This window comes from Ascaphus truei, chromosome 3, assembly GCF_040206685.1.
Source record: "Ascaphus truei isolate aAscTru1 chromosome 3, aAscTru1.hap1, whole genome shotgun sequence".
Lineage (NCBI taxonomy): Eukaryota > Metazoa > Chordata > Amphibia > Anura > Ascaphidae > Ascaphus > Ascaphus truei.
The window spans coordinates 248,860,034-248,876,416 of NC_134485.1; the positions used below are offsets into that span (position 1 = coordinate 248,860,034).

The following is a 16,383-nucleotide window of genomic DNA, read 5'->3' on the forward strand; positions in this document are numbered from 1 at the left end:
TATATATATATATATATATATATATATCAGTTTCTTCTGAAATATCAATGATTCCACACAGGCTAAAAAGTTCTACATCCTAGAATTTATAGACCTGGAAGATATATGTATCCATAATAATTGAATTGTATTAAAGGCAGTTGCAGAAACATTACAGATCTGAGGTTCAATTCCAACAGAACCTACAAATCTGGTCAGTGAATCATTTGAACTGTTTCTACGTTCTTTCAGATCTGCAGTACACCACAGATCAAGGGTTAAATATACTATAGTCTAGATACCGGAGATGATTAATACTGGAATAGACTGCCATTGAACTGCAATAAATAAGATATTATACCTGCAAATATTTTCATATACTATTTGATACACCCAAATAATTTTGGGGGTGCTAGTGTATACATGTACCACATTAAGTCACGTATACAGATCTACTGGACTCACTAAGGGATGTAGCTAATTCAATTGCATAACTACAATAATACGTATCATTTAAACAGTGATCTACCAAGATTCTGTTACGTCTAAAATCCGTGTTCACGCCTCTGCACATGAATTGTTTTTATTACATTTTGGTTCATAGTTCTTTTTGCATCAACCACAACACATATATTTTTTAATTGATTTAAATAAAAACTTGTTTTGATTTCACTTAAGGGTGCCATCTTGGTGCAGCACAAAGGGACTCTTTCTTTCTTAAATCTATACAAAAACTAAAAGGTACAGTAAAAAACAAAAACAAAAAAAAGCAAATAGAACGGTAAACCAATAGCAGTGCACAACCAATAAATATTATGGTTATGGAAAAGAAAACACAAACAATATCCCCTCTTCAATAAACTTCTTGGAAGAAAGTTACTTAATGTCTTTAACCTCTAGCATTTGATCGCGAGTGCTCTGTCCGATGAGCCCCTGGAACACGACTGAATAACTAGAACAGGGATGCCCAAATTGCCAATTATAAGGGGGGGGGGGGGGGCTGTTAAACCTAATCAGTGCTCTAAAGACATGCCTGGTATGCTAAAAGTGCCTCTTATGTTCCAGGCCCAAGAAGGTACTATTGAGAAGTTTGGTGGACACTAGGGGGCCTATGCAGAGAGGAACGGCAAAATAAATTGCCATTGTTGTAAAAGTTCAACATTGTGGCGTATTTATTGAGCCTGATTCAGAAAGGACAAATCGTCAATCAAGTCTCAAAGTGTATGATTGGCGAGTGTTAATCGCGCCATTTCAGACTGAGCTACTTACATCTGGCTATATTTTCAGTCACTGCGGGTGAAAGTCGCGCTCGTGAGTCTCGCAAGACTTCAATTCAAGTGGGCGGGAAATTTCTAAAGTAAACACCACATTCCTGGCACAGCGTCTTAGTGACGGCTTCTGCATAGTTACATACCAGAGAAACAGCACGCGTCTCTCTGTTAAAGTGGTAGAAGCACTGTGAAGCTGCAGATACTGAAAAAAAAACCTTCTCTTTACACTTTTACAATTTTTATTAGCTACAGTCATAGACATTCAGTGACAGACAGTGTACATACTGATAGACAGACACACAGGAATATACACTGATACTCAGACAGACACACAATACTGTATACACACACATTTACAGACACTGATACACAAAGGCACAGTTGAGACATAGGCATACTGATATATACTGATCTGTACATGCATACTCACACAGATACACATAGCCACACACATGCTTATATATTGTTATATACTGTATACTGCTTATACTGTAATGCTCAGAGTTTTTGCTGACATGGCAATGTTATGTGTATAGAGGCATATTCACCCTATTGCTTTGTCAATGCCCTGTGTGCATCAGAGATTTGGGAGCCACATATAGTGACAGCAGTTGGCATGGATCTGGACAGGTTTGTGACAGCGTGATGCCCTCCCCCCAAGCCCAGCAGCTGATCGCAATGTGAAGCCCTGCACTCGGCAGCACTACTGCCCCCCCCCCCCCCAAGCCCAGCAGCTGATCGCAATGTGAAGCCCTGCACTCGGCAGCAATACTGACCCTCCCCCCAAACACAGCAGCTGATCGCGATCTGAAGCCCCGCACTCGGCAGCAGTACACATACACACACATGCATACATGCATACACACACATGCACACATGCATACATGCATACACACACATGCATACACACACACACATGCATGCATACACATACACAATGCACACACACACACACACACACACACACACACACACACACACACACACACACACACACACACACACACACACACACACACACACACACACACACACACACACACACACACACGAGACAGGGACCGGAGCAGAAGGGGGGCAGGGACCGGAGCAGAAGGGGGGCAGGGACCAGGGCAGAAGGGAGACAGCGATCGAGGCATCACACACACACACCCCACCTTCTGTCTGGCAATGACGGCTCTGTAGGGAACCGGCTGCAGACCCATTGGATGGGAGCGGTCACGTGACCGCTCCTCCGCTTCCCCTTACTAACTGACAGCACTTTCCAGTGAACTGGACGGCTACTGCCGTTTTTTTCTGGCGCGCACAATTGGCGACTTCAGCGCTGAGAATTCAAGCACACATGCCGAATACCACACTTTGCCCTTTCCTGCATATGCCGAACCTAGAAACATGGCGAAATGTAAAAAAAACACGCTTCTCGCCAACACATTGGCGGGATGCTGCCGCCTAGCAAATCTCCTGGCGAAAATTTCAAATTTCGCCACTCAAGGAAGCCTCTGTGCATACGGGAAGCAAATTCTGCCGAATACATGCCGAATGGCATGTATTCGGACGACTCTGCATAGGCCCCTAGGAGTCTTTGAGCAACTGTGATCAGTTCCAGACACTCCTAGGGGCCTATGCAGAGAGCAGCGAATTTTAAAAATGGCGAATTTCATAAAAAGGAGCTTTTTTGGAGAGTTTTAATCTCCATATGCAGAAAAGTGCGAATTCTGCTATGTTTAACATGGATGCGTCTGGCGAGTTTAAATTGGCGAGATGCGCGCTTCGGAAACATGTAAAAACAAATTCGCGCCTTTTTTTTTCCCTTTGCAATGGCCGCGAGCGCCAGTTTTTTTTGGCGAGGCAAAACGGAGACAATCGCGCCATTTTATTGGCGCGAACAGCCGCTAGATGCCGTTCGCGCCTCTCTGCATACGGATATATTTTAAACTGGCGAGATTGCGGTTCTCGCCAGCCGCGAGGCGAGTTTTACAAATAGAAATGAAAAATTGGCGCGATTTTCGGAAATCTCCATTTTCTGCTGTTTTCTGCGCGATTATCTCCAAAAAATGGCGAATTTCGAAAATTCGCTGCTCTCTGCATAGGCCCCCTAGTGTCTATTCGCTAAACTGTAAAATAAAGTAGTTAACAATACAGTTTTTTATGCTCATTCACTAATGTGAGTAAACAAGTGTTATCTTGTTGTTGTTGATTTTGCAGTTAAGGGATTAAACCTCTTCAAATATGAAAAAATATAACTTTTTTCTTCTATTTATACAGTTGACAACAATGCCAAGCCTGCCTTACAATATGATCAATACTTTTAATTATAATTGCACTTCAGTTGGTCAGTTAATGAAAACAACTGTGCCATCACATTGCTTATACTCTAGATGTAAAACTTGAGATGACATTACCCCAGATAAAATAAGCATAGTGGATTAAATCAATACTTTTATAGACCTAAGCCGCATCAGAATTAAATAGTTTTGCTAAAACTTCTTTTTTTTGTATTATAATGATTAAATCCTGTTTTTTTCTGATGCAGTAAGTTTAAAGTACAGGTATAACTGCACAGTAGTAATTGTTGTTTTCCTTAAGCTTGCAGAACAGATTAGATTTGTATTTTTACGACCGTGTAACAAGGTAAAAAGTGCAAATGAAAGTGTGCATTTAATTGGTTTTGAATGAAATAAGGTTATGTGAAGGGCTGCAAATTCGCTTTAAAACATTTTTCATGGCTTTCTCTTAAATTTTGCGTGATCACAAAGATTTAGCAATTTCTAAAGTGAGCATACTGTAGCTCAGAAAGGTGCAACAATAGATCTAAATGCAACATTTTTGCCACATTAATGTGATATTTTCCACATTTGACCAGAATTTGGTGAAAATTGTACTACAAATGTAGCAGACATTATTGCACCTGTTAATGCAATGAGTTGCACTAACAGTGGCCCATTATTTAACAGTAGTGCTATTGACAAAAATGGCTTAGGAGAGGAATAGTTTTTTAGTGCTTTATTTTGTGTGTTAACGGGGTTAATAAAGTCTACTAAATCTGTATATAAATGGCTGTGTGATGTGATGCAATTTGTCTCTGTTGGAATTTGCAATGCACAAGGACTTGTTGCATGGCGGGGTTTTTTGTTTTTGTGATGTTTAACATGATGTGCTTTTTTGTGTGCATAACAGCAAAATATGTCCAATTCACACAAATGTCAGTGTGTTTGACAAATAGTAGCTGTGTTTGTGCAATTTGCCACTTCTTTGATATATATTATAACCTTAGAGATTCATACCTTCCCTGCACAATAAGTACTGTAGGGTGGATATAAGCAATAACTTGATTTTTTTAAACTACTCTGAATTGTTTTTTTTTTTAATTACACATGCAATTAAGATCGTCCACATAACAAAATGAATCTAACAACTTACATTACCAACTACTGCCAAAGCTGCCACTGCTGCCAAGGAGCCCAGCATTGCTGCTAGTGTTCTGTGGACAATCTAAACAGGAAAAACAAGGGATGTCATAGTTTATACCTGTAGTAGTAAGAGGCATCACACTATTTTACCATTCAACATGAATACTCTTACCACCTTGCCCAGAACAAATAAGCAATAAATTGACATTACTTATTTTATGATGAATATTGGTTGTGTCAATAGTGTATGCAAACGTAGTAAAATGGTTAAAATGATGCTTTTCAATTTATTTTCATTGTAATGAACAATATTTTATTTGTATCATAACAATGGATAAGACAGACACTGCAAGTGCCTAGTTAAGCCAAATACAGTTGTGTGAAAAATAAAGTACACCCTCTTTGAATTCTATGGTAATTATACGAGCCAACGAGTATTCTAAAACTTGCCTAAAACTTGCCTTAAACTAGCCAGATACATTCTGGGTACATTTCAGTGACATTTCTGCAGAGGCTAATGGCCCATCGAATTAACACAGCAGGGGTTCCTGGCAGTCTGATTCAGTTTGAATGGGACTACCAGGGACCCCTGCTATTAATTAATTCTGTCTGCAGAAATGTGTGAAATGTTGCAGCATGTACCCAGCATGTACCTGGGTCTTTTTGGAGATTGCCCCAGGTTTGTTTTAGAATAATCGTCGGCACTACAGTATTTTAATATTACAGCCGCGGCCCCTTTTATTCTAACACTTCACCGATATTTTCCGGTGACTTTTTCCGAATGCCACACGCTTCGCCGCGTTCGTGCGGCGTTCGTGCCGTATTCATGTCGCAATCATGCCGGCGTCACCCGCGCTTGATCTGTTTAATGGAATGTTTCGTATTTAATTGGTTGCAATTCTTCACGTATCCGCCAGGTGGCAGATATTCATGAATTGTAATGTGCTTCAGTAATGTGTCGACTTGCAGGTGTTTAAAAAACACCACAGTGGTCCTTTGTGAATTGACCTTGGTACTGAAGAAGTTGTACAACATTGTATCTATTTAGGCGTTTCATATTAAAAACTAAATGCAAACTCTCTGGTGTTCTATTCCATTGTCAGAGAGGTCCAGAGATGAGTACACCACTGCAGTCCGTGTTCAGAAAGTCCAACATAACGTACGCTTATTTAATATGGTCAGCAATTAGTTCAGCAGATGATAAGATGGCCACAGTTGGTCAAATTTATCAATATTTTATCGAAAATTATGACGTTTTACAAATTTTCACCAGATGCTCTGGGGTGGAAGCGTGCGATAAGGAAAAAGTTATGTATCGATCCACGTTTTTTTCATATTGCTCCTGCACCCGGATGTACAGGAGGAGGGTATTGGTGTGTTGCCCCTGAATTTTCCAGTATCTTTGATCATGGAGAATTCAAAAGGCACCATGGATGTTTTCTCTTTTCTCTGAGATTGCTGACCTATATACCACACCTCCAGACCGGGATGAATTATAGTTCCAGACTGGCACACATGCTCCTTTTTCTACTTTGTTTGTGAGTAGGAATTTGGAAGCTCTTTTCTAATTTACTATCACGTTTTTTACTGTATTACACTATCCACATTTCTTCTTTTTTGGGCACTCGGCGACGCTCCCCTGGAATTCCATCAACAGTACATCTCCTAGACTTTTGAAACAGTCTTTTCTACAGGGTCGAGTGATAAGTGGTTTTGCCTTTATTTATTTATTTGTTTAATTCACTGTTCACTGCTGCTTATACATATTGTATGTTAAATATTATTGATATAAGTTTTCACATCACTGTTTTTTTGGGTGTAGTAGAGCGCCATCTAGCGTTCTTTATAGAGTTCAAAAGGCGAAAGATCATGGTAAAACCAACTAAGAATCGTCAGTCCCAGGCAAGCAATGCGCAAGCGCCAGCACTGGCTTCCAATAACGGTCCGACCGTCTGTGAAAACCTGCTGACCGGCAACCCTTCCTATCAGCCCCTGCCTGGATACCTGCAGCTTGAGCAGGATTTCACGTACAAATACCAGCAAGCTTACATGTACCAAAGCGATTTCCAGAGTCATCAGCTGTCAACTACGTGTACAGTAGAGGCAACGATTATTCTAACACTTGCTTTAAACTAGCCGGGTTACATTCAGGGTATGTGCTGGGTATGTTCTGGGTTAGTTTGAGGCACGTTTAAGGCATTTCTGCATTGACTAACGACCCATAGGATTAACACAGCAGGGATCCCTGGCAGTCCAATTCAGTTTGAATGGGACTGCCAGGGACCCCCGCTGTTAATCTGATAGGCCATTAAACAATGCAGAAATGCTGGGGCTAGTTTAAGGAAAGTTTAAGGCATGTATTCAGAATGTACCTGGGTCTTTTGGGGAATTGCCACTGTTTTTTTTTTAGAATAATCGCTGCCTCTAATGTATAATCAAGACTATGGGACTGGCAGTGGCTCGGCGCCAACCGAATGGCAAAGTCTATGGTGGGTACAGCTGCCATATGTAATAATTTTTTTACCATATCAATATCAATGCACATTAAAGCGATTCTCCTGCAATCAATCGCTTTGCTTATGGTTATTTAGTTCTTGTAGTCACAATTCGCCAAAATGCAGTCCAGCAATATCATTGGCTGCGCAGCTTCTCCAGTTAGGAGCATGTGCATTGGAACTTTGTTGAAACGCATACAGTATGCATCTCATCACATCTAGACGAATGCGTGTACTGTATGTGAACAAGAGACGACCCCCGAGAAAATAATTGTTGGGACTGACCGAGGGGACTGCGGGGACTGACTGTGGGAACTCCTTTAGGGGACTGACTAGTTTGAACTAAGCATTATAGTAATACTTTTATTTTTCTTCCTCAGAAAATAAACTTTGTCATCGGGCTGAGAACGACAAATGGAGGGATTTTGATGGATAATATCGTTTTTTGTAACCATGCTTGCACACTGCTGAATCTGAATCAGTGCCATTTTTATTGATTAGGATAGAATAACTGAACTTTTTTACATACTGTACTGTATAATAAACCTCAATTATAAAAAGTATGCATTTATTCTGTACATGTATTACAGTGCAATATGTCTGTTCTACTGTAATAATAATACAAATACAGATAATGTGTTTTAATACTGTTTTGATGTACTGTAATGTGCAGTAAGTAAAAAAACATTAATGTGTACTGTAATTAAAAACATACAGGTATATTTAAAAAAAGCAGCAATTTATTTTATTGGTGGGTGCAGTAAGTACAAATACATTAATGGTATCCAATGCAGTAAAAACATTGACAGTATGAATACAATCTACAACAATCAACATTATTTTTATTGGTGGAGTACTGTAAGTAAAAAAACATTAATGGTGTACTGCAATTAAAAACATACAGGTATATTTAAAAAAACATAATAGAATACAATTATTATTTTTTTTTTTTTTTTCATTTTTTTTCACAATTGTGTTTCTCTTATTTTATTTTCCCCTTTCCTTCTAAATCCATGTTAAGTTGTGAGTTATACAGTGGCACATATATCAAACCTTTCAGTTCTTCAGGAACTTTGGTGATAGCATGTTTTTATCAGTTTCTCAAAGCTCAAAGCTCAGTTTCTCAGAGCTCAATCAGTGGTAACTGGCATTCAAATCAATAGAAATGATCCCCTATGTTTGCGTAGAATTTGATTTACCTCCAACAAATATACTTTATGCAGTAACAACATATAAAACAATGACCAAAGGAACTCAAACAGATTTTGACAAAGCACTGTTCAGTAAGATAAGATTTTATTTACTGTATGAACATGTTGTCCACATTGCACAAAAATACATTGAAAATATATACAAACATTATTTTGCAAGAAATAATTATTTCTCTCAGCAAATTCATTTAAGCCAGGATTGGCTGCTTTCATTGGCTACCAATGGCAAATTTAATTTCTAATGTGAAATGCTGGTGGTTTCTAAAGAACTGTAATTGTTTCTTTAAAGAAGCAACATGGGTAAACTTTTCTTTTTTTTTTTTAATATTTTTCCTTTATTGGTGTCAGACAGCGTATTGGTACATGTTACAGACATTGGTAAACGCGCTAACACAGGAGTACGGCGCGGTACATGTACATAGCATGGGGAGGAGTTGATGACACACAATAGTCTATTTTCCTATTTTCAGTGGTGAAAAAGAGAGGGGATGACGAAGGAGGGGTGGATAGTTGGGAACGACTTGGACGAAGAGAGGGGGGATGGGGGGGAGGAAGGGTAGTGGTGGGGAGCTTTGGGGTTCGGAGGTCGGGGGGTTAGTCCTGCGGTAAAGGTTATGTGATAGTCAGGGTGCCTGATTCGGGCCATGGTTCCCAGGTTGAGTAAAATTGCGGCATTTTTTGTTTCAGCATTGCCGTTAGTCTTTCCATACCCATAACTCCATCTATCCTAGTGATTACCGTTCTTCTAGAAGGGGCTTTGATTTTCTTCCAAGCCGCTGCTACGCAGCATCTGGCGGCCGTTAGGATCGCTGCCGTGAGTCTAGCTATAGGGATGGGAAGGTCGTTGACTGGTTTTCCCAGCACGTAGGTCAGGGGGTCCAGGGGTATCTCTACATCCAGGGTCTCGGTCAGAAGGACCTGGATCCGGGTCCAGAATTTTTGGATCTCCGGGCATGTCCACCAAATGTGGGACATGTCCCCCCTTTGACCACATCCCCTCCAGCATTCGTCGGGGGTGCCTGGGTAGATTTGGCTCAGTCTACTCGGGGTCAGGTACCAGTGAAATAATATTTTGTAAATATTTTCTTTTGTGACGGAACAAATTGAAGTTTTGGTAGCTGCCTCCCAGATATCCTCCCAGTCCTCAATGTCTATATTGGTGTTCAGATCCTCGCTCCACCTTTGCATATATGAATGATTAGGGGAGGGCTGGGCCGCCTCTAGTGTTTTGTATATCTCAGAGATGAGGCCTCTTTGGTACTCGCCTCTGAGGCAGAGGGTCTCAAATCTGGAGCGCGGTGGGAATTTTAGACTAGGGGATTGGGTTCTTAGGTAGTGCCGAATCTGTAGGTATTGGAATATAGGGAGATCAGGGGACGTTAATTTGATTCGTAGTTCCCGGAGGGGCATGACCTCGTCGTTTTCCAGTAAGTCCGCAACCACTCTGATGTTTAGGCCTTGAAATTGGCTGAATTGGGGTCGGGAACAACCGGGCGGGAAATTCGGGTTCCCGAATAAGGGGGTCAATTGAGAGGGGGTTGAAGCTAGGCCATATTTCCCTTTGGTTTTCAACCATGTCGACCACGTGCATCTCATTGCTCCAAGGCTGAGTCTCATGGGCTTCTTACCTTTGTGGACGTGGGTCCATAGTAGGGCTGAGAGGGGGGTCGGGGACGCGTGGTGCGTCTCTATCTCCAACCAGCAATTAGAGGTCGGGGGGTTGTTCCAAACCACCGCCTGCCTCAGCTGGGCTGACTGGTAGTATCGGACTACATCCGGCGCCCCCAGACCCCCTCTCGTCCTTGACGTTAAAAGTACCGACCGTGGGACCCTGGCTCTTCGTTGTTGCCAGATGAAACGCAGAATGTGGGTCTGGATATTCCTCAGATCTGCTAGTGGAACGGGGACAGGGAGGGTCTGAAAATAATAAATCAAACGGGGGAGGATATTCATTTTGGTGGATATTATTCTGCCGAACCAGGATATTTGGTGGGTCTGCCAGGTCTCGAGATCTCTTATGATCTGACGGAAAAGGGGAGGGTAGTTGGTTTGGTAAAATGAGCCATACGAGCTCGCTATTTTAATCCCTAAATACTTGATATGGGAGCTATTCCATTTATACTTAAATTTCTTTTGTAGGGTTGTCCATATGGGATTCGGTAGAGAGATATTGAGGGCCTCTGACTTGTCTGTGTTTACTTTGTAGTCTGAGAGGCGGCCAAATTGGTCTAATAGTTTTTCTAGGTTGGGGAGGGAAGTGAGGGGATCTGAAAGGGTAAGGATAATATCATTGGCGAACAGGGAGATTTTATACTCCCTGTCTCCGACTAAGATTCCTTTTACGGTTGGTTCAGTTCTGATTCTGGCGGCTAGGGGCTCTATGGACAGGGCGAAGAGTAAAGGGGAAAGGGGGCAGCCTTGTCTGGTACCGTTTTGGATTTTTATTGGGCTGGATCGGCCACCCGGGAGTTTTAGTAAGGCCGTGGGGTTAGTATAGAGGGCTCGGACTCCATCAAGGAATGGGCCGGAGAAGCCGAATTGGTGCATCGTCTGGTCAAGGAAGGACCATTTGATCCAGTCAAAGGCCTTCTCCGCGTCGAGGCTGAGTATCAAGGCCTGGGACTGTTTGAGGTGCACGTGGTCTATAATATCAATAATTTTGCGGGTGTTGTCAGAGGCCTGTCTTCCTGACACAAATCCCACCTGGTCTATATGAATTAGTCTTGGGAGAATAGGGTTCAGTCTGTTTGCTAGTATTTTACTGAAAAGCTTGAGGTCAGTGTTTAGCAGGGATATTGGGCGGTAGCTGCCGCATTGGAGTGGGTCTCTGCCCTCTTTATGTATGATGGCCAAATTGGCTGCTGACATAGTGCCTGGGATCTATTCTCCCTGTAGAAAGGAGTTAAACATTTCTAGGAGGTAGGGGGACAGGGATTCTGCTAATTTTTTATAGTAACCGTTGGAGAATCCATCCGGTCCGGGTGTCTTGGCTATTTTGAGTGAGGATATTGCATTATCTAGCTCTTCTTGGGTTATTCTCTGGTTTAAGAATTCAAGATCTTCTTGTGAGAGGGACGGGAGGTTGCATTGGGTTAAATAGTCGGAGGTGCTCTTATAATTATCGTTTGATTGGCTGGTGGGTTGTAGAGGTCCATGTAGAACTCTGCAAACTCGCGCGCGATGTCTTTCTCGTTATACGAGATTTGACCGTTTTTGGTTCTGATCTTTGTAATCTGGGCCTTTGTTCTAATGCCTCTTAATTTTGAGGCCAGAAGTTTGTCCGCTTTGTTACCCCTATCATAGAACCGCTGTTTGGTCCATTTCAGGGCTCTCTCTACCTCGTCAAGCTGGAGTATTTTTAGGTCGGATCTCGCTTTCTCAAGGGTTCTAAACACCTTCTTCGATAGGGATTGTTTATGTAATTGCTCTAGCGTTAAGATTTTTTCAGTAAGTTCTTTCTGGGCTTTTTGTTTTATTTTTTTCTTATGGGAGGCTAGTGATATGAGTTCCCCTCTTATGGTGGCTTTGTGCGCTTCCCAGAGCATTGCTGCTGCAGGGACTGAGCCTTTGTTTAGTTGGAAAAAGGTGTGTTGTTTTTTCTTAATCGTCTTGATCGTTTGTGGGTCGTTGAGAAGCGAGTCGCTGAGTTTCCAGTTATATACTGATGTTTTGACGAAAGGTAGAGAGAGGGTGAGTATGATAGGGGCATGGTCGGACCAGGTTATTAGGCCTATGTCGGAGTGGGAGGATGCCTGGAGTACATTGTTGGTGCCTAGAAAACAATCGATCCGCGAGTAAGACTGGTGGGGGGGTTGAATAGAAAGAGTAGTCCCTCTGGCCCACGTGCTGGGTCCGCCAGATATCTGTCAACGAATACTCTCTAAGAATATCCTGAAATTTTGGGGCTTTTTTCTGTAGTTGGCTAGAGTATGGGGCCGCAGTCTGGCCCGATATATCTTGGTCTGGGTTTAGAACCATATTTGCGTCACCGACGAGGAGAAGGGAGGAGAGCGTCGGTTGGTCAAGGGTACTAAGAAGATTCTGGAGGAATTGTGTTTGGTTTGCGTTTGGGGCGTAGATGTTGAGGATGGCTATGGGGGAGCCTGATAGCGTACCTTTGAGGAGTATATACCGTCCCTCCGGATCTTTAGTTACTTGTGTTGGGGCAAATGGGATATTGTTTTTAATCAGTATAGCCACCCCTCTTTTTTTGTTGGGGGAGGATGCAAAAAACGCTTGGGGATATGTGTGTTTAAATGTGTTGGGCGGGTCTGTGTTATTAAAGTGGGTTTCTTGGATACAAATTATGTCTCCTTTAGTTTTTTTAAATTCTTGGAGGGCTAATTTGCGTTTGCGGATTGAGTTAAGGCCCTTAACATTTAGGGAAATTATCTTAATTGATGCCATTAGTGGGGGGGGGGGTCTCGGGGATGAACCCCTGTCCCTGAGTTATTCCCATGTCAGGGTTAGCTTGGGCCTTAATGTGTATATGCGGGGGGGAGTTTCTGTTGTTCCAGAGGAAGGCACTGGGGGAGGGTCGTAGGGGGGGGGGGTAGGGTGGAGGGACAGGAGGGTGGGAGGGGGGGAGGACACAAAAGGACAAGAAAGAAGGTGGGCTGTCCTGGAGCCCGAAAAAGATTCCTCTTGACATTCTGGTGTCAAGGGGATGGGGTACAAAAAGACCCCTGTGAGACCTTTCGGGGCGTCACTCACAGACCGCAGCCAGCAAGCAAGGTCCGGCGCCCCCGCTAAGTTGCGGGCAGAGGGGGGGGGGAGGGACCCTAAGTGAGAGGGTTCGTCTAGGGACTTTGGGGGGCTTACTCTCCTTCGTCTTCTTCCATTTTTTATCTTTACATCCCTTACAATCGTTATTTTTCCCCCTTACGATGGATTTTTATTTGAGTACTCTTTATGGTTTCAGGGGGGGAGAGGGGGGAGAGACGGGGGGAGGGGGGGAAGGGGGAGGGGGGGAGAGGAGGGGAGGGGGGAGGGGGGAGGGAGAGGGGGGGGGGAAGGGAGGGGGGGGAGAGGGGGGGAGGGGGGGAAGGGAGGGGGGGAGAGGGGGGACGGGGGGGAGGGAGAGGGGGAGGGAGAGGGGGGAAGGGAGGGGTGGAGGAGGGGAGGGGGGAAGGAAGGCACCCGATATTTACCCCTTTCATTGGTAGACCAACGTTACTCTCGGGAGGAGCCCTTTTCCAAGGCCTGAGTATCACTTAAACATTGTAATTGACTTCTATTGGATAATGGATCGTGCATTGATATAGAGTGAACTAGGGTGGTTGTGCATAGAACAGTTCAGACTTAGGAGGGGGAGAGGGGGACACCCTGGGGCAGGGTGGGGGAGGGCGGGTTCTTAGGAATAGCCAACTTATGTAGACTTTGGGTTAGTTGGGGGGGAGGGAGAGGAGGATGGAGGGGGAGGGGAGGGTGGGGGGGAGGGGGGGATGGGGATAGTAGGGGGGGAGGAGTGGGGGGGTAGTGGGATGGGGAGGAAAGGGGAGGGAGGGAGGGGGAGGGAGAGGGGGGGGTGGATGGGAGGGAAAGGGGGGGATGGGGGAGGCGGGGGGAAGTAGGGGGGGATGGGGGCGGAGGGGGGTGAGGGAAGATAGGAGGGAAGGGAGGGGGAGGGGGGGGAGGGGGTGGTGAGGGGCAGGGGGGAGGGGGATGGGGGAGGAGAGGGGGGTGGGGAATGGGGGGAAGAGGGGGGGAGAGGGGGGAGGTGGGGGATGGGGGGGGGGAAGAGGGGGGGAAGGGGGGGGCACATTGTATTTACATCATCAGTAGGTGGTTAAAACATTGCTCTCGGGAGGAGTCCTTTTCCTAGGCCGAGGTATCGCCTAAACATTGTGGTTGTCTTCTATACAATCAATATTGGTGCATACATTGATATAGAGCGAAACAGGTTGGTTATGCATAACAGATCTACCCTGGGGGGGGGGTAGGGAGGGGACACCTTGGAGCGAGATGGGGGGGGTGGGTTCTTATGGAGAGTCAGCTAACAAGGTCTTTGGTCTGATTGGAAAGGGGGGAGGGAGGGGGGAGGGGGACATATTATTTATAACATTCTTTAGTGTTTGGGGGATACTCCTGAGGTGAGCTCCTTCTTAACCCTGGACAATGCTTAAACTGTATATTTATACCTTATTTAGACATATGTGGTTTGTATATTGCTAATGGGGCTTTCCTTGGGGGATAATGGGGTACATCACATTTTATTATTAGGGAGTAGGGGGGGGTGTGTCAATGTTTGTTCATACAACCTGACTGTTGTGGGTGGGGGGGGAGGGGGCCTCCGGCAGCAGTCCTTGTATGGTTATGTCTATTAGGGGAGTCCCTGGATCTCCGGTCTCGGAATTGGTCCTCCCCCGGTTGGGGGTCAGGAGGAGTTCTTGTCCGTCGGGAACGCGGAGAGAGGGCTTGTGGAGCAGCGCGGATGCTGTTCCTCTTCTCAGGTGCCTGGGTCTCCACGGGTGCAGCTTTGGTTCCCTTGGCATCGGGGGGAAACATGGGGGTAAGTAAGCTGGGTCCTCTGGTTTGGGTGGGGGGGTGGGGGTCGATGGGGGGGGTGGGGTAGGGGGGGTTGAGGAGGGATGGCGGGGGGGGAGGGGGGAGGAGAGGGACCGGTGTGGGGAGGGGGGGGTCCGGCAGCTGTCCCTGGAAGGAGGTGCCTGTTAGGAGAGTCCCTGGTTCTCTGGTCCCGGAGTCGGGCCTCCTCGATTTGGGGCCCGGGTGGTAGTCTCGATTGTAGAGATCGCGAGAGGACGGCTTCTGTGGAGCTTGGGGAGTGGCGCGGGTACTGTTGCTCTACGCTGCTGCCTGGAACTCTACGGGTGCAGCTTTGGTACTCTTGGCATCGGGGGGGAACGGGAAGGTAAGTAGACAGTATGCTTGTGTTTGAAGGGGGGGTAGGGGGTGAGGGAGGGGGCGGGGTAGGGGGGGGAATAGCAGTGGAGGGGGGGAGAGGGGAGGAGGATGGGGGTAGCGGAGGGAAGGGGGGGGAGAAGAAGGAGGGGGGGGACAGGGTAATGGGGGGGGGCGAAGCTTGTGGGCAGCTGTGTTGAGGCCTGCAGAGCCCTTGGGGACTCTCGTTCGTTGAGGGTTTTGGTGGCAGTTATCTGCTTCGGTATTTAGGGCCTCTGGGTCTGCGTGGGATGTCTGTGAGGGCGTCCTGTGAGTTTTTGAGTTCCAGCAGGCAGCGGGGACATCTGGATTCACCGGAGTCGCTGACTAGCCAGTCTCTCCGATGCTCGGGGGGTTTCTTGGGGGGCCGTCTCCGACGTCGCATCCGTGCGGGGGCAGTTGTTCTTCTGTGGAGGGAGAGGGACCCCTAATGCTTTTAGGAAGTCCTTTGTGTCTTCAGGGGCAGACACTGTGTGGTGGCGGCCATTGCAGAGCACCACTAACTTGAAGGGGAACCCCCAGCGGTATTTAACCCCTTGGTCTCTGAGGTGGGAGGTAAGTGGACGCATCGCATTTCTTTTATTTATTGTTAGTTGGGAGAGGTCATTGAAAATCTGGATTTGCACACTGTCCATTGACACGGAGCGTAGATCCCTGGCAGCCATCATGATGCGTTCCTTTGCAGAGTAAGCGTGCATTCTAAGCACCACATCTCTGTGACGGTTGGGATCTGTTGACTTTGGGCCCAGGGCTCTGTGGGATCGGTCGGTGTGTAAATCATGGTCTGATAGGTCGGGGACAAGCTGTAGGAAGAGTCTGCGGAGGTTGAAGTTCCTCGTGCGTGATGTCTTCAGGGATATTTTTGAGGTGAATGTTCTGCCTCCGTTCCCTATTTTCCAGGTCCTCGAGCTTGCTTTGCATGTCGCGGATCGCATCCCCGCATCTTAGTACTTCTTCGTGGGTCTCTGCTTGCTCATTTGTAATTGCCTCCATTTTCACCTCTAAGTCCTCTGTCCGCTCCGTCAGCGCTCCCACTTCGGCGCGTATAATTTGAAGGGCTTTTTCCGTGTCCTCTTGGACCCCCCTCCTCATTCTAGTGATAAGGGAGTCAAAAATT

The 16,383-nt window shown here is 45.5% G+C and overlaps 1 protein-coding gene across 2 annotated transcripts in view; it reads right to left on the reverse strand.

The window, feature by feature from the left end:
- The window catches only part of OCA2 (OCA2 melanosomal transmembrane protein), a 459,069-nt gene that overhangs the window by 197,870 nt on the left and 244,816 nt on the right, over positions 1 to 16,383 (reverse strand). Inside the window, exon 10 of one of the 2 annotated variants that reach the window (XM_075590564.1) lies at positions 4,671 to 4,742. The exons of the other annotated variant lie outside the window; for it this stretch is intronic. Within the exon in view, the coding sequence (XP_075446679.1) occupies positions 4,671 to 4,742 (72 nt within the window). The remainder of the gene's footprint in view (positions 1 to 4,670; positions 4,743 to 16,383) is intronic. 2 annotated transcript variants of the gene reach the window in all.